Source organism: Echiichthys vipera, assembly GCF_963691815.1.
Source record: "Echiichthys vipera genome assembly, chromosome: 23".
Taxonomy (NCBI): Eukaryota; Metazoa; Chordata; class Actinopteri; order Perciformes; family Trachinidae; genus Echiichthys; species Echiichthys vipera.
Genome location: NC_139848.1, coordinates 10,870,434 through 10,888,870, shown reverse-complemented (window position 1 = coordinate 10,888,870; position 18,437 = coordinate 10,870,434). Strand labels below are relative to the sequence as shown.

General features: G+C 43.1%; 2 protein-coding genes across 4 annotated transcripts in view; both read left to right on the top strand.

Moving 5' to 3' along the window:
- Positions 1-54: 54 nt before the first annotated feature.
- Positions 55-6,649, top strand: stradb (STE20 related adaptor beta). The gene is made up of 12 exons (XM_083937712.1): positions 55-235; positions 625-859; positions 1,415-1,495; positions 2,647-2,749; positions 2,884-3,005; positions 3,419-3,527; positions 3,719-3,842; positions 3,950-4,121; positions 4,255-4,359; positions 4,939-5,195; positions 5,304-5,346; positions 5,503-6,649. The coding sequence occupies exons 2-12, from the start codon at positions 848-850 to the stop codon at positions 5,662-5,664; spliced, it is 1,290 nt and encodes a 429-aa protein (XP_083793838.1). The 5' UTR covers positions 55-235; positions 625-847; the 3' UTR covers positions 5,665-6,649.
- A 1,654-nt stretch (positions 6,650-8,303) lies between these two features.
- Positions 8,304-18,437, top strand: part of nbeal1 (neurobeachin-like 1) — a 41,265-nt gene continuing 31,131 nt past the window's right edge. For all 3 annotated transcript variants that reach the window (XM_083937937.1, XM_083937936.1, XM_083937935.1), the window contains exons 1-3: positions 8,304-8,337; positions 9,022-9,221; positions 17,857-17,948. In XM_083937937.1, the coding sequence (XP_083794063.1) occupies positions 9,171-9,221; positions 17,857-17,948 (143 nt within the window). In that variant the 5' untranslated portion in view covers positions 8,304-8,337; positions 9,022-9,170. The remainder of the gene's footprint in view (positions 8,338-9,021; positions 9,222-17,856; positions 17,949-18,437) is intronic.

The window sequence follows — 18,437 nt, the reverse complement described above, 5'->3', positions numbered from 1 at the left end:
TTTATCACGCGCCCGTTATCTGTGTCAAATTAAAAGTCCTGTCAAACGACTAACGTTACGCTCACTCTTTGTGGTGTTACGCGGTTCGATAAAGACGCTTAAACTCGTTAATATCATTTGGAGACGGTGAAGTGAGAAAATAAACAAACTTTCCGGACAAAACGTCGTGTGAGATACCGGGCTCCCCATTGTATTTTGAACTTGTTTACGTCGAAGTTGTTTTCGAGGCGACAGGGTGAGTAGCTGCATTTCACTTTTCAAACACGTTCAGATAATATAGAAGCTATTTTTTAAACCGGGCTAACGTCCGCTTGCTGCTAATAGTAATGGCAATAGTCGTGTTTTGAACTAAAATGGCTGCAGCTAATCATAACCTCGAAGTGGACGTGCATTTAATAATTGTTTTGCGTAGTTATTACCAGTAATTTGGTAATGAAATCAACCGACGAAGCCTGACATTGTCTTATTTTATTACACCTTAAACCAAAACAACTACTAAATAAATATATGTTAACTTTTCATTGGGGATGTGTAGCTCTATACAGGACAGGGGTTCTACATTACTGACTCGATTGGACGCGGATATCTGCCGGTGTATTTCATGTCATTTTCTCGGATCTCTAGATCACCTGATGCCGCCAGGTAAGCAGCAGCGGACGGATGGATGAATGGCCGCGTTTGGATGGATGCTGGCTCCTCTCTAGTCGAGTGTGGGGCTTCAACGGTTGTCTCCGGTTACACTGCTGTGCTATATCCTCCCCGTCTCCCTCCGACGCGCTCGGTCTCCTTCGTCCTGTGAGCGGATGAATGCCAAAGCCTGTGATTTTGCCGTCACCAAAGGGACTCCATGTCTTTTTTGGTAAGAATATCACGCCGCATGCATTTATACTTTGTGCATCCGTGCGTGTCGCTGAGCTGCGGGGTTAGATTTCTAATCACGAATCGGTTGATGCCTCTGGTGGCGCTGGGATATGGCAAAATCTTCTGTATTCATTTGGATCTGCCAGACAGCGATGCACCAACAGATTTGTCAGATATCAGATTATCAAATGTTGATTTTTCTGACTTATGAGAGCTGTTATTATGATGTATCATGGGGGGGGATCAGCTATTGTTATTTATCTGTGCATCTAATTATGTATGCAGCTCTGTTGGGACACAGCAGTCACTCAGCTGCCTCTTTGTTGCCTGATATCACTCCTCTTTCCACTCACCACTTACGCTAAAATGCCCTGTAAGTGCCCTCACAGCCTGTATTCCCAGATGCTTGCTTCTCTGCCTCATCCCTGACCCTCCAAACCTCCCCGAGACAGCATATCACCCTCCACTCCCGAGCTCCATGTTTCCTCCTGACTCTTTTTTGTCCTGTAGGGCATGTCTCACCTGTGCCCCCCTCCCCCTCCCCCTTCACCAGGACTGTTCCTGCATCTCCCACACTCAGGTCCAGCCCTTGGACATAGAGGACCGCTATGAGGACATCAGCCAACAGTTCCTGGTCAGTAGCCAAGGCGCTGTCAGCATGGAGACAGGCGTCAAACTGATGTTCTTCATCGTATCATCACTATTCATTTATCATCTATCTGGAGAAGCCTAACCCCTGCCTTAAAGCTGTTAAAGACAGTAACCATTTGAGTAACATTGCAGCTGTTAGAGCTGTTGGTAACGCTTAAAGGGGTGCTTAGATTAAAACATGAGGGGTCAGAATTGGTGCAACAGAGGCAGAGATATCACAGAAATCTCTCTCTCTGTCAGTCACTCTTTCTCTCCCTGACCCTAACCCTGATGACTTCACCATGATATCATCCGAGGTTATTTTCACCGACCTGCCAAAGCTCTCTAAGGAGCCACAGATGGCTGACAAGTAAACTGATCTTCATGTGTAAGCTCATCCAAGTGCCTCTTTAAAGTGTCAATGATAGTCCGCATTATTGATTTGACTGATGTCACCCGAGAGTCTGCCTGTTTTAATGATATTATTTTATAACTATAATCATCCTTAATGCGGTACTTTGTTTTTACTAATTAATACTAACTTCTAGTGTGTAAGGTCACTTTTCCCCTGACATCGCAGACAAAATGCTGGGACAGTAGAACTGTTAAAACACATTGGGCTCGTGTGTAAAATAAAACTGCATCAGAAACCTCTGTCTGCATCACTAAAACTGCAAGCATCCTGTGCACCCCCCTCCCAACCCCCACCCTTAGCACCGCACAGTGTCACATTGCCACCCCCTGACGGCCATTGCCACATATTACCTCACTACCACAAAATGATTGTGTAACATTTACTTAAGAGGCAATAAGTGGCATTTTCACAGTACACAACAATTAGAATATAGCTGAAAAAGGCTTTCGTATGGTAGCTGTTATTCTTGTTATAAAGATTTCCATTTGTACTTTGCAATTTTTTTTTTCTTAGCTTGTTTTTCTATCATTTTTCTTTGTTGGAAAGGAGTGAAACTTCCAAGCTGTACCAGAGCCTTTGCATGAGGTCAATATGGATTCAGTTCCTACTGGTCATTAGCAGAGGTTTATCAAGGTCATAGATACTCCCAATTACAGAGTTACTTATATGATACACTGAATCGTGTTTATAAATGCCTAATATATGTGTGTGGGGGTGTATGCGTGTGTGCGTCCCTGCAGAGCTGTGATGGTTCTGAAAACACTCTGCAAGGGCCAGCAGGTGGCGATGACATCACAGGGCTGTCAGCCGAGCCATCCCACTACCAGCTACTGTCTGAGCTGGGTGAGAACACCGCAACATACACTCGAGTCAGACCATTATTTGCATCCCAATGTGACACCATAATCTTTCAAAAACACCTGTAAATGCAAGAAGATTTCACTTTTTCACTTCAAGTCAATTCGGTGTTCTCACAGGCAGGGGCTTCAATAACTTGAGTCAGGTGAACATGGCACGCCACATCCCTACCGGCCAGCTGGTGGCCGTCAAACAAACCAACCTGGATGAGTGCACTGAGGAGGAGCTGCTGCAGCTCATGGTAAGTTGCTCTCCAGACAGGCATTTATTTAAAGGTCCCATATCATGCTCATGTTCAGGTTAATACTTGTATTTGGGCTTTGTACTCAAACATTTTTACATGCGTTAATGTCAAATAAACATCATTTTTCTCACACTGCCTGTCTGAATATATTTGTACTCAGCCTCTGTCTGAAAGGCTCCATTTTAGTGCCTGTCTTTTTAAGACCCCCTACAGAAAAAATGCCAGTCTCTACATCATCATTGGTCTGTGCATTTCACCTAGACTTAGCCTTTTAACACTTTCACAATATTTATATTCAACCTGATTTTTAATTTTAAAAGTTTTTCAGGCATGCTTCTACAAACCCACATTCGTCTAATAGCTTGCCTCCATCCAGGTTTGTTTATATCTGATTGTGTCTCAAACCCCAGAACGAGGTTCTGCTGTCCAGGCTGTTCCGTCACCCCAACTTGCTGACCTCTCGCCTGGTTTTCAGCTCCTGCTGTCAGCTATGGGTTCTCACACCGCTCATGGCCTACGGTCAGCCACTGCCACACCTCAATAGCTGTTTTGTTTCACCCTTAAAATTCATCAAATTAAGTGATTATGAAATACTGTGCTGTGTACACTAGCTCTTTAGTGGTTTTGACATTCTTTTTCACTGCTTTTCTGCTACTTACTGCTTTCCTTTTTTACCTGCTCATCTGTCCCTTTCCCTCTTTTGCCTGCAGGCTCCGCAGACACCTTACTAAGAACATATTTCCCAGATGGAATGAGTGAATCCCTGATAGCGTACCTGCTGTATGGTGTAATAAAAGCATTGGAATACCTGCACCGAATGGGCTACGTTCACAGGTGAGTGGAAGACAGGAGACGTTAGAAGAAACATCTATGTTACAAAGAAAAACAGTATTTAAAATACTTGTATCTTAATGTCTGTCTACATATTCCTCTCCTGTCAGGGGGGTGAAGGCCAGTCATATCCTGCTGTCAGGGGAGGGGCATGTCTACCTCTCAGGGCTCCACAGTCTTTACAGTATGATGCGTGAGGGGAAGAGGATGAGGGCAGTGTTTGACATGCCCCACCACAGCCCTTCCCTGTTGCCCTGGCTCAGCCCTGAACTACTGCGACAGGTCAGGCTTAGGATAGCAGGACTCCCTTTGATTAAGTGATAACACAAGTTTGCATTATTCAAAAAGACACAATACTACAGCCTTATTCTAATGTCCTCTGTCTCTCCTCTCCCCATGGTGTTGCCCTCAGTAGGACCTGCACGGTTATGGAGTGAAGTCAGATATCTACAGTTTAGGTATTGTGGTCTGTGAGCTGGTCAGCGGCAGGGTGCCTTTCCAGGATATGGCCCCCACTCAGGTAATGAAAACACTTTCCATCCAAACTCCTTAAGAACACTATGTATGTGCACATTTAGCTTTAAAGGTCCCATATTGTAAAAAGTCAGATTTCCATTTTCCTTTATTATAAAGCAAGTTAAGGTGCTGTATAAATAATGTAAAATATCAAAACCTGATCCACAGATGAATGCACACAGCCCATATTCAGAAACTGTGCTTTTAAATGAGCATTTCTGTACAGTTGTGAAGTCACAACTATACTATATATAGGTAGAAAGTGCTGCTACAGACATTACCCGGCTGCAGTGACAGTGCAGAGATGTTGAGAGCCCAGATGCAGAAGACCCAGAAATGCTGACTGATCAGAGCAAACTGGGCTTTTTTTGGGAGGGTGTTTTAAACAAACGCGCTAAAACGGAGCCTTTCCAAAAAAGGGTGAATACAGGTATATTCAGACAGACTATATGAGAAAAATTAAGCAAGTAAACATGTAGTAGAAACCTAAAATACAAGTAGAAGCCTGAAAATGAGCACAATATGGGATCTTTAAAGTTCTGTTATCCACAGTTTGCATCAGTGTTTGAATATTCCTGTTCAGATGCTGCTTCAGAAGCTGCGCGGCTCCCACTGCTGCCTGCTGGACGTGGCTCCCTACCCGCTGGGTGAGCTCGGCGGTCTGAAGGTGTCACGGTCCGGGGTAGACTCCGGCATCGGGGAGAGTGTGGCCACAGGAAGCCTGAGTCACAGCGCCACCGCTCCTCCTACTGACCGACCTCAGAGTCCCGGACCCAAAAACCACTCAGCCACCCTGCACAACCTGGTCCAGCTGTGTCTGCAGCAGCAGCCTGAGCGCAGGTCATTACATTAATGGATCAGTCGGCTTTATTTGACAGTCGATCTGATATAATTGCATTTAAAAACGGCACACAGAGCGAGTGTTTATCCTGTAATTGTCTTCCATAGACCGTCAGCATCTTCACTTTTGACCCACGCCTTCTTCAAGCAGGTGAGTCTGGACACCTGCTCCTCTCAATGCAGCTCTGTTTTTGTCTAAGACAACAGTAAAAGGAAAGAAAGCTACTTATTTCATTTGCGAAAAAGGTAAAAACAATGCATTATGTTGTGCTAGTCTTTAAGCTTGGGTTATGTCGTTCTGTGACAGGTGAAGAGGCACACCAGAGACACCTTCCTCAGCCTCATGTACCCAGCAGTGCCCTTCACCAGCCCCGAGGATCTTCCAGTATCCTGCCCCCCTGCCCCATCCTGCCACACTCCAGCGTCCACCCCCACCGACGCCATCGAGGCTGTGTGGGACTTCTCCTAACCCCACTTCCCCAAATCCTGACTAGCGAAGCCAAACACGAGACAATCACAGAAAAGCAATGAGGCCAAATTCTACTGTGCTTTTATTTTGTTTTTAGTAACCCGACTCTCTGAGCCTTTTTTTAAACACTTTTCTTTCAAAGAAAAGTTCTTTTTTATACATTTGTCAGGTGTATATATGGAGTTTGGGTCACGGGTTGATGAAGATACTGTGAAAGTGCTGGATCAAAAATATGCTCTGATCATATGGTGAGGATCCATCGTAATAATAGAGGACTATCAGCGAGTCACAGAACAAAAACTAATAATCACGCACTTCCTCTGATATAAAAGGGGACTGGGTCAAAGGAAAAGTCCACTCAGAAAGCTGTGCATAACAGTATTTGTTGTTATTACGTTGTGCTTTTCACATTTCCAGAAATTACGGTATTTTAGGAGATCTGAAGGTATTCTGAAAAACAAGTAACTAAATTGGAAATACATAAAAACGTTCAATCCTAATAGGTACTGACAAAATAATCCTTTAAGTGTAAGTGACTATGCAAAGGTGGTATTTCCTTTACAGTGTTGTTATGTATTCAGTCTGTGATAGTGAATGCTGAGATACATAAAAACATATTTAAAACATGTGCATATACAGTAGATCTTCTCAAACTTGGCTATGTCAAAGGGCACATGAGCAGTAGAATACATCTAGTGTCCCATGTGGGAGTTAGAAACCGTAGATAAGACCCTTCCCTGCCCTCATCGTCAGTGATTTACCAAAATAATATTTCTGCTGTGCTCTGTGACCACTTTCTCCAGTAATGCCTTTGTGTCAATGAAACCTGCATTCTGAATATGGTGATCTGTAACTGTGATTAAGTGTACTGCGTAGGAGAACTGTGATCTACAGTACATATCAAACATGGTAGCTGTATTAGCCTTATATATATACACACATTATAAATCATATATATATATAAATATACAGAAGTTCATTTCTAAACTTGGTGTTAGTCCTGCCTGATTTCTTTATAGATTTGTGTTGATAGAAAAGTGTGTTTTTTGACAGTATGCTCCATTCTGAGGTACTTAAGAAGCGATATTCACTAAATGTTATAAAATCCATTTTAATGTCATATAATTACCAAAAAGTGACAAGATGAAGCTCTGTTCTCTGAGTTAATGCTCATTAGAAGTAATAACACTGACCACTCAGTGTACGGTAAGACGGACATATATATTCATATGATATTACTTTATTTATTGATATATACATACAGTATATATCACGTTTGAAATAAAACATTTCCTCACAGAAACACAATACATGACTTGAGCGATACATATCACTTCTCCACTGCTCCACTAGACGGCAGCAAGCACAACATTAAAACAAACTGATGGAGCTTTTTAATTTTACTTTATTTTATTTATCAGCAAAAAGTATGAACAATTGAAACAAGAAGGAACAAAAAGGACAAACATGATCAAAACATTTAAATAAATAATATATAGTAGATAATTAATATTATTATCTAACCAGTTAGAGCTGGTTAATGTGGCCCGGGAAAGGGAAGTTTGGGGTCCCCTGCTAAAGCTGCTGCCCCCGCGACCCAACCCCGGATAAGAGGATGAAGATGAGATGAGATGAGATGAGAGATAATTAATATAAGAAATAGAAATAACAAAATAAGTAAATACATAAAATAAATAAATGATTAGGTCTAATAAAAGAAATAAATTATAAAAAGGAAATTAAAATAAATGAATATATAGAGGGCAAGTTATATTGGCAGACAAGTTCACTGAATGTAATTTTAATAAAACAATAGCTGATAAAAACATTTTTTGTTGGATTCAGCATATAAAAGAGAATTAAAATATATATTTTAAAATAAAAATAATGGGAATGAAGGAGTTGCCTTGGATATCTTGACTTTATGTTTATGGAATTTACCGAGTAATATGAAGAGATTAATTATGTTAAATGTATTATTGTGAGAGAAGGAGCCAGAAATAATAATAATATTGCCTTACTGTAGTTTTAGCAAGAATAAAATTGTCCAAATCTTTCCAAAAGGTGATACAAAACGGACACTTACTGGTTAAATGTATACTTTCTCTATCCTTTTCCAACCTATGGAGCTCTGCAAGCACAGCCCTTAGCAACCACGTCGCTCCACATCGACAACGTAAAGTGGATAAACTGTCGCGAATACACCCAATGTTATGGTAAAAAATAAAGAAAATTAAAAGTTGCTATTCTTTTTCCCCCCATAATAAGTTAAACATATTATATAATAATACCGTATATTGTGTTAAAACTGCAGTTTAATCCTAAAAACGTTCACTTGGTTGGTAATATTTTTGTGCCAGTCGCCGCAGTGTATTATTTATCCGGTTTTCCTACCAAATTAAAGGCTCTGTTTAAAGCTAAGATACCAGACGTTAAACAATACTTTTTTCTAAAACAACAACAACAGCAACAAAAGCACAGTGTGTCACTTTATAGGCAGAAGAAGAAAAAAATAACTACTTTTCTGTTATTGCTGTATTTATGCAGTTATTTATAATAATGTCCTTTCTCTCTTATTTTGAAATACATGAGCGGTTTCTTCGTCGTCCGCTTGACGCATTCACAACAACTCTGGGTACAGCGTCTGTGACAGTTGGTCGTTTTGTTACACAGGTGAGTGGTTTTCACTTTCTCGACGGCTTTAAAACATTTTAGCAGGTACTCGTGGTCATATTCTCCTTCAAATGAGACGTCTGTAGCCGGGTAGGATAGGGGGGGACGAGGCGTTTCTGTCACATGAGGAGGAGGAGGAGGAGAAAGAAGGCTAAAAAAAAAACAGAAATAGGCTTTTTTGACAGCTAGCTTTTTAGCTAGCTTGGGCAGGTAAGGTCGACCGACACAGTGATGTTTGCCGACGGCGTCGACCAGCTGTCACGGGGCGAGCGAGTGTAGCGTGTAGCGTATTTGTAGAGCACACAACGGTAACAGACATTATTAATGGTGTGTGTTTTCCGCCGTGTAGTTAAACCACCATCGCCTCAGTGTGTCTGCGCTTGGAGCAGCTCAAAGTGCACACAGAGGGAGTCACGTTACTGCAGTTTTGTTGCTGTTTAACCGTGACAAAAACACCCGCCTCCGTGATAGGTACTTGCCTGTGTTGTTGTCATCGATAGCGCAAACACCGCTGGGAATACCCCTCTGGATCCCCGAGAAGAGCTGAAGGAATGGGAGTACAGGCCCGGCTGCACCCGGTCCTCTCTGGGACTGCACAGCTCCCCTCTGCCATGGAGTAATTCTTGGAAACTTTCTGCCACAACACGTCTACCATCCTGTTTTTCTTTTTGCATTTTTTTAAAGGAGTGTTACACCTTGCCCGAGTTGGACAGTCACGATGCTGAGCTTTGGAGGCCAGCAGCAGAGGTTTAGCTCATGACTGAAAACAATGAAGCAGCCAGGGAAGTGACCTCGGTGGACACCACGACCTGAGGGTGCCACTCACCGGCACCATGGCATCCAAGGAAAGACTGTACGAGGTCTGGATGCTCTACTGCACTAAGGTAAGGTGTATTCCTACACACACACACACACACACACACACACACACACACACACACACACACACACACACACACATACACACATACACACTTACACACACTCCCCCTCTATGGCAGTTTTGTCTATTGTGAAGCAGCCATAGGAATGTTATTAGGTGTGGTAATGGCATTTCAATCAATTTTCAATCAATCAACTTTATTTATATGGCACTTGTCGTACTTTTACAGTAGCACAAACTGCCTGACGGAAAGGAAAAGCACAGTAAAACCAAAACAAAACATGAACAAAGAAGCACCATGAAAACCCAAACCTCCCACCCCCAAAAATACACACACAGAGATACACAAATACACACACACTCACCCACACAAACATACACACACCCACACACACACCTACACTAGCTGTCGCTGAGGAGACATGGCTGGGCACCGAGATCTGAGGCGAGGAAGAAGCTACCTTTGTGAGCCGCGCACAAGTTAAGAGTTACTGGCTGTTTCCATAACGGTACTAAATCAACAGTAAAAATCAATGTGGGATTTCAAAGCTTGTGGTGACAGACAGTTTTAAACCAAAGCCAATGATTATAATTATTTTTGCGGCAATGTTTTGCATCTTTCTATCCCGCTCGTTACAGTTTTCATGATGCAAAAGCCTCTGAAACAGCCCATAAAACATTTTAGGACTCTAAAACGCTCCAGCTGAACACAGACTAATGAAATTGCCAGCAGATCGTTAAGGGTTCACTGGTAAGGGACACATTGAGGCTTATAGCTGAATAATGAATTCGCAGGGAAACAATGTGACTTTATAAAGAATAAACATGGATACAACACTAATAGGGATCTTGGTAGGAAGGTTTTATAATGTGGTGGGCGCTGCTGCAGCGAACATTGCAGTGCAGGACAGGGCCTTGTTTTTACAGTGGCGATGAATGAATGAATGAATGACAATCTAGTAGAGACGGCACCCCTTGAGTCAGCTGCTGTCTAGATTTAATTCACTTTGCAATAAAGCATGCGCAAGTCCTGGCGTCCAATCAAAACGGCCTGCTTGAGCCGCTCCTCACGTGAGCCTGGCTGCAGCCACACACTTAACTGCCCTCTGTAATCTCTCACAATAACACACACAGTACACAGCCCTCTCTGAAGTATTTACCCCATAAAAGCAAAGCTGTTTTTTGCAAGTTGAGGACAAAGAATAATCCTCGCCCTGTGAAGTAAAGAATGGAAGCTTGAATGCTGACACAAATAGCATATCTAATATCAGAGGCGAGGTTGTTTTGGGTTCATGACAGAAGTATTCAGACACGCTGCTGCCCGCACACACTTGTCACAGCCACTCGTGAAAAGGCCAGCAATTGCTGCAAGCGTACACATTGCATTTGTTCTAGCAGGAGAGTGTATTTGCATTGACTAAGCATTACACTGCGAAAAAGGATCATTTCATTTCATCCTGGCTATGCGCCAAGGGTCCACAGGGCCAATATTTCTCTCTGCGTGAGGCAAAAGAGACGCTGAGAGCGAAGCATTTAAATATATATGTGTAGCGGCCTGTCTCTCTCCCTGAGCAGCTGAAATGTCAGGTATGGCCAGCGGGACTTCTCTGCACTATATATTCTATATATGTGTGTGTACGTGAGGGTTGCCAGGATATACTGGTGGCACAGATAACCTTCAGTCACGCGGCCTCAATCAGATGAGGAATGCTGAAAGCTCTGGGACCCCCTGTGTCCCACCCAAGGGTTAATTGTTTCACAACCGACCTCAGTCCTGACCTCCATAGACATACAGCGTAGGCATTAATGTGTTTAATAATATTATCCAGGGTTTCATCCACTAAATGTTGCTGGCATTAATGTGGTTGTATGCGGAAGAGTACCAGTATGCCACTTTGAAGGCTAATTAAGCATACAGACAGAATAAAGGACAAACAATAGCTATTTAAACTAGATTATATAACTCAGCTGAATGACTTGGTAGGAGTTTGTTGTATTTTTGTGCTCATCATAGGCCCCTCTTGCCATCTGTCTGTCTAATGATTGACAAAAACCGTGTCAAAGGGTTATGGGATGTAAGAGCCCAGAGCTGGGAATGATGTCACATGCAAGTTGACCAACAAGTAGGACAACTGTTTATAGCACAGTGGAAATTTATAAGCGAAACCAGTTGATAACAAAGAATTACGCAGTTTTTTGTGTGTACAAACACCCTAACAACATTCCTACAGCTCTCACTACTGTTGATGAATTGTGATGTCAAGGGGGTCGGTGAGGTAGTTGGATAGTTCCGGTTCAAATTCTGACTTACCGGTTCAAATTAGAACGCACTATTAACACTAATTAATCACTGAGGGCGCCTGTGGCTTAGAGTGAGTTGTCCTCCATTTGAGAGATCGGCGGTTCGATCCCCAGCTCCCCCGTTCCACATGTTGAAGTGTCCTTGGGCAAGACAATCTACCCCGAATTGCTCCCCGTGCTGCGCATGGGTGTGTAAATATGGTGTGAATGGTTAGATTAGATGGTATGTAGATGTCCACTGCCATCTGTGGGTATGTCAGTGTGAATGTGACAAGTAGTGTGAAAGCACCTTGAGTAGTCAGAAGACTAGAAAGGCGCAATATGAGTCCAAGTCCATTTACCACTAGCGCAGTTCTCCAAAGAGGAGTCGGTCCGAAGGGTATAGCAGTGGAATGATGTGATAGATGTGCGATGCCTTTTAGAATTTCGACACATGACGTTGTAATAATAATTTCCGAAGAGCCAGCGGTGGCAGCTGATGCATATTGATGATGGTGAGGTCGGAAATTGTCGGGTGTGCAGCAGCTGTGGTTGCAAAGTCAGTGTCGAGGAGTGTGTAGGAGTCGGTGCATCGACTGGCAGTGGAGGTCTACTCTGATCTTTCAAATGCATGCATCAAAATGAACATGTTGTTGGCTGACAGTGCTGAGGCTGATGGTTTGTTTACACCAGTAACTTTTGTAAATACATCTTATAGTTAAACACACTAAGTCTTGATCATTGTGAATATACCTGTAATTTAAAGGTTAAAGACGCATAACTCTCCCAAATTAGATTGGTAGATATATATTATCATTTAATCTGATAATACATTGTTCAAAATATGTTGGTGTATCCTGTTTTAGATGGTTCAACCACAGCACCTAGCAACAGTGGAGACACACAGTAGGAGGTTATAATTAAATGGCACAATACAGAATTCTGTGTATAAGTAGATGTCTGAATCAGAGGGTTTATATCATTTCTTTTTTTTACAATTAGAATGAGAATCTGCAGTAGCTGCAAGAGCAGGCTCCAGCTTGCTTCTCAGAGTTGTAGAGGGTCGAGAGGTTACAGATGACAGCTAAGACCGTTACGTAACCAGCGATCCTCTTAGCTGCCTGTCATTGGTTCGTGCCAGAGTGTTGTCCCAGAGCACATGGAACCGCTGGTTGCCACTGGTATACAGCGGCAACAACAAAACACTGCAGTCGCTCCTCTATCACCAGTATATCATCCAGAACGGCTTGTCAGAGAAAGCGGAGGGTTTAGCGGACTTCTGAAAAGTGCCAGTTCCTCTCTTAAAGCCCTTTTCTTCTGAAGAAAAAGCTCTTTTTAATTCTCAACCACGGGGAACATGCCTGAGCAGCCAGGGGCATCATTTTGCTCTTCAGTGGCTCTAAAGTTGGGTCCGGTACCTTAAATCTACCTGCTACCTCTTAATTGTCCACAAACCAGGGATTTCTGGTCCAAAATTCCCATAACTGTCATCCTGTCTCCACCCTACCCTGCATGGCGAGTCGCTTTTTCGACTGGAATTGGAGAAACGGCAGTCATTTGCATAAGCCTGTGCACTTATGCAGCCCGACTAGCGAGAGGATTTTGGGGGGTGAGATAAAAAAGAGTGAGGGGGAGAGAAACGAGGAGGGCAATGAACGGTTGAGCTGGAGACGACAGAGGAGGAGAAAGTGCCACCGTTTCACATATTTGCTCAAGTAGATTACTCAGGTCTTTTTTCCTTTTTTTTTTTGCTTGTTACAGTCTAATCTCTGTTGTCACACACACATGCACACATGCACACAATGACACACAGTCGCACAAGCCCACACACTCAGGCTTTGGTTTATGTGCTGCAGGTATGCAAAGTTTGTTCCCTCAGGCTAGCTTTCTTTCTCACTGCTGCTTCTTTCATTCCGTTAGCCTCTTGCGTCTCGTTTTTCCTCCGCGCTATGAATATCTCTGGAATAACACTGATGTCACCGACGTAGTGTATCAGACAGGCCTCATGTGGTTTTAACCCCTCCCACCAGCCTCTTGAAATACACCCTTGGCAGTGACGTCATGGCCAGAGGAGTTGTCACTGACTGATAGGCGGTGATGTTAGGGTGCAAGAAAACCAAATGACCACAACCGTCTTTTTAAAAACCTACAGGGAGGGAACCTTTAAACATTGTGGTTTCAGTGACTCCATGCCACTTCCACCAAACCAGGTCACTCACAGCCACCCATCCAGCTGACCGACCGCGCCTGTCTGGAGGGGCGGAGCACTTTCCGAGACAGCATTGCTGCACTGCATAAGCGCATACTGATAATGGGTCAGTCAAGCAAGTCACCTAAACAATGAAAACTTCCCCATTAGAACAAAATGGAACATAAGGAGGATTTAAAAAATATCGTTGTTGTTGTTGTTTATATCCAGTAATGTCCAGTACATGAAAAAATGTGGATTATCTCATTTGACAGACATTTTTAGAATTACTGATGCATATCTGGTCAAATTGGTTACATTATATTGACCCATTGTTATCTGCCATTTTCATTGTTATGATGTATCCAATGCTGGGAACATGTTATTAGTTAGTAGAATTGAGAAGAGTCTATGGCCCAATCTGATACCTTGTAATTTATTGTTTAACACACTGGTGCAAGTTCAGGTATCTGAATCAGTATCAGTTGGAAGGATATGATATCTTATATCAGAGCCTCATCTGCTATCATGGGTCAACACATGCCTCTTGTTTCACTCTCATGTCAATGGGGAACTCCACTTTGGAGAATGAAGTGTATTGACCTGTGTTGCTGGTGACCTTGTTAGCTCTGCAGAGGTCAGCTTAAACAGATCATTAGAAATGTGATGTAGCAGCTTGGCAACTGCCCCCCCCCCCCCCCCCCCCCTGCTAATATGATAATGGGTATACCCACAGGAGAGGAATGTGATCTTCTCATGGGAATTGTTTTCATACACACTAGGGCACAAATTGCTTGTTAGAGTTGGGACACGGTGACTGCCGTTGAGTTAGAACTCCTACTTCTAGATCTAGATCATGTGTGTGTGTGTCATGCCGGTGATGAAGGCCATGGATAAACAGAGCCATGTAGAGCAGGGTGTGTCCCCGCCTGCCTGCCACAGTCCAAACCCTCAATGGGCATCTGTGCTCCCGAGCTGCTGCCTTAAAGAGGACATTCTTTCAGACACACACACAGTCATTCAGTCACGGCTTACCAACGGGCTCAGTCACTTGAGAGTGAAGCTGCCGGAATAAATCATCGTTAATTTTCTGGCAGTAACACTGGCTTAAGGACAATACAGTACTTATTGCTTAAGTTAAAGAACAGCTTCAGCAGTAGGCTCAAATAACTGTTTTTTTCTCTCACTGATGTCCATTTATTCACGCTGTTACAGAAGAAAGAAGCACACAGGCGACATGCCATGCTCTCCCAACAGAACATATTATTCACACGTGGCGGTCGCTGACTCCATTCAGATGTCTCCCCCTCTTTCACGCACAAACAGGACAGCGTTGCATGGTTGTTCTGATGACTTCATAGGAATTGCAGAGAGCTCGCTTCCTGCTCCGTTCTGGCTGGTTCCCACTCTGACACGCAGACAGAAGCAGTCAGCCTCTCAGCCCCCTCTCCCACTCTGTAACCAGATGGCACTGCTATCTTGAGAAAACCTTTTTTTTCCCCTTCTCTTTCAAGCTCTAAGATGCCAACTCTTCCTTATTAATGTAATAACCTTATAGGAAATTGTATAAATTGGTTTAGGAGGCCTCAGGGAAGACCCAGGACCAGGTGGAGAGATTATATCTCCACACTGGCCTGGGAATGCCTCGGGTTAGAGCTTGTAAATGTGGCCTGGGAAAGGGAAGTTTGGGGTCCCCTGCTAGAGCTGCTGCCCCCCGCGATCAGACCCTGGATAAGCGGTTGAAGATGAGATGGTTTAGCAGTTGTCTGTGACAAGGTCTTAAAGTGGGATCATGGGATATTTTCCAGGTGTGTAGCCGACCGTTTGGGGTCTCTTCAGTGCAGGAAAGAAACAAAGTGCTAAGAAAATACAATGCATTTAAGTCCAGCCACAAAACACCCTCTCAATAATGTGGTGAACATTAGCACAATGTTCTTTTCTTTTTTTTATTGCATTGTGTTCTCATTGTCCATCTGTCCATACCTGAAGTATCTTAAAAAACAAAACAAAAACATATATATACCGTATACCGTATACCTGAAATGGTGTTTTTCTTTTAGCCAAAGTGTTGTGTGGTTCAAGGGATTATAAGTTGATCTGTTAGTCTCACACTTTGATCCGCCATATTAGATGGATTGCAATGAAATTTACAGTACTTTAGATTCTCATGTTCCACAGAGAGTAAATCTTTTTAACACATCCCTGGTTTTTCGGCTAGCTCCATCAGCTGGTCTAACTCTCTAGTTGTCCAACACTTAAGTTCATGACAGAATCCCTCTAAATTATGATCTAAATTAATGTCCTGCAAGCCTGTCCTGGTCAAACTATGCTACCAAATGCTCAATACAGCATACTGGTGTTATGGTAATCTGCCCCTATCACCTCTTCAGCCCTCCTTGACCTAGATTGCTCACTCGTACCCTCCAGATGGCTCAAAGTCTTTATGCCCAGGATATGATTGGGGGTTGTGAGCAAGTGATTACTCCAGTATGATGAATTAATGAGGCTATCCTAACTGTGCCGGGCCACATATCCTGTATGCTATGACATTTCCGCCTCTGCTACAGATGTACTTGCTACAGTTAGTGGTTTTATAATGCAGGAACGTAAAAAGTTGTAGAAAAGCAAGACTAAGCCGAAGTTATGGTATACACGTTTGTGTAGATAATTACTTGGCCAAAGGTTTAAATATTAAGTCAACTCCTGTGAGTAATAACCACAGATTTCACTGCAGTGTTTACATCTGCTTACGCCAGGCAAACCTGTAGCCTAATCTTGGTTGATGTTGATGTTGTTAATTCCTCCCCAATTTCAGATCATATTCCTGCTGGAACATGTCCAGTTGTATAGTTTTTGGTTTAGAAGCCTTTATTGGTGATTTTTCACCGTAGACAGTGCTGCTTTACTCCGCTACAGTCATTGCCCCCGGCTGCAATGACGGATGCTACAGAGAGGGGCCAGGGCACAGATGCGGAAGACTTGGAGACACTGACCAATCAGAGCAGACCGGGCTTTTCTGAGAATGGGCTTAAAGAGACCGGTGCAACAGAGTGCCTGGGACAGAGGTTGAATACAAAAATAACGTGTGAACCTTAAAATTAACATAAGATGGATCTTTTAATGACTTAAACTTCAAGTCCCCCATGGCTCGTTTGTGTTGATTGTCATTTACTATAATAATGATGGTAATAAAAGTTGTCACTAGTCCAATATTTGTTGTTTTTATTGAGATATATAAAAGCTAAATCTCCCAGTGATTATAGGTTACAGCTATTGAGCGTTATGACACTTGAGAGTTTGCATAAACACATCTTTATTGCCATTCAAGCAGTTTTGCCAGGTGGTCCCCTGTGTTTGGTGTCTTGTGTTCGTTCCTGTGGGCTGAGGGGACTTTACACCAGGAACCGTGCTGTGACCTAGCAAGCTGAGCCAGACAGGCCTCCCTCTGTGGCCCATGTTGCCGTCACATCTTTCTCTGGGCATTGTTCCAGGAATTTAGGAAATGTCGATTAGCTGGCTGCTAGAAACGCCCCCCTCCCCCAGAATGCAGCCCAGCCTGCTTTCCACCCCGACAGGTGCATGTTTTAGCTTCCACTCCTTAAAAAGATAAGACAGACACACGCACCTGAGATATTCCTGCTATCACGTGTTTGTCATGCTTCGGTACCAGCTTCTCAAAACCCTACAGGCTGTCCACTATACAATACATCTCACCTCACATGTTCTTTTTATCCTTTCATTTTTAAACTTGATCTTGGTGGTTATGACCATAGTGAAAGTGAAAATGACTAATTTAGGGTATTTGTATGAGCAGTGCTTAGGGCCTGGAAGCAATGAAAATATTGTCTCGAGCCTTTGAAAGGGCGTGTCGCTCTTTCATATCTATTGTGGCTATCATTCAGAACTGCAAATAAAAAAAAAGCTTGTAGCCTATTGTTGTCTAGGAGAAGAAGTTACAGACTAACACACAAGCGCACACGCACGCAAAGTTACACGCACACATTCAATCAAATTGCAGTGTCAGCTGCAAAGACCACTTACTATATTGTCTCCCTTCTTTACCCATATCTCTCTCTTACTCTCTCCCTCTCTGGCCCCTCTGGTTTTCCCTCCTCCATCTTTATTGCTCTTCGCTCCCATTCTTTCTTTCCGTTGTTTCATTTCCCAGAGGGATCCAGACTACTTGAAGATATGGCTGGAGATTTTCATCAGCTCCTACGAGCGATGCCTGGACGTGGACTTTGAAAAGCCACCTTCAAGGTAACGTGTGGCAAACTGTGATCATAATTACCCACTTAAAGGTCACTTTTATGATACAGACGTTTATCTACCTTTAAGATTCCCAGTAGTAGAAACTAATTGGAAATATAAAATGTATCACGAGAATCGCCCAGGAAAACCCAACATATGACATCATGGGAGAAAATTTTTAATGGGGCTCACTGGTCAAATAAAAAGAAAAACGCTGACTTGGATGTGGGGATGGACTGTATTATATAATTACCCTACGCATATTCTCTACATATTACCGTTCCAAACCTGCCACCTGTCGGCCTCCTTCTGTCTACACTGACCTCCCCATTACATTAAACAATACACCATTTAGGTCATCTCAAGTGGGTTCAGAACCATCTCTTCTTGTATGCGTCATCCACAGTGTGATCGCATACTGTGCAGCCTTCCACTGCACGACCTAAAATAGGACGACCACACCAGCTGCTTTTGTGCAGAGCGGCTACATTTTGTTGC

What these genes read in the sequence shown, in the direction of transcription:
- stradb (XM_083937712.1), top strand. An exon ending in AGGAGCTGCTGCAGCTCATG is followed by an intron (nt 3,006 to 3,418) that starts GTAAGTTGCTCT and finishes CTCAAACCCCAG; the next exon opens with AACGAGGTTCTGCTGTCCAG. An exon ending in CCCACGCCTTCTTCAAGCAG is followed by an intron (nt 5,347 to 5,502) that starts GTGAGTCTGGAC and finishes GTTCTGTGACAG; the next exon opens with GTGAAGAGGCACACCAGAGA.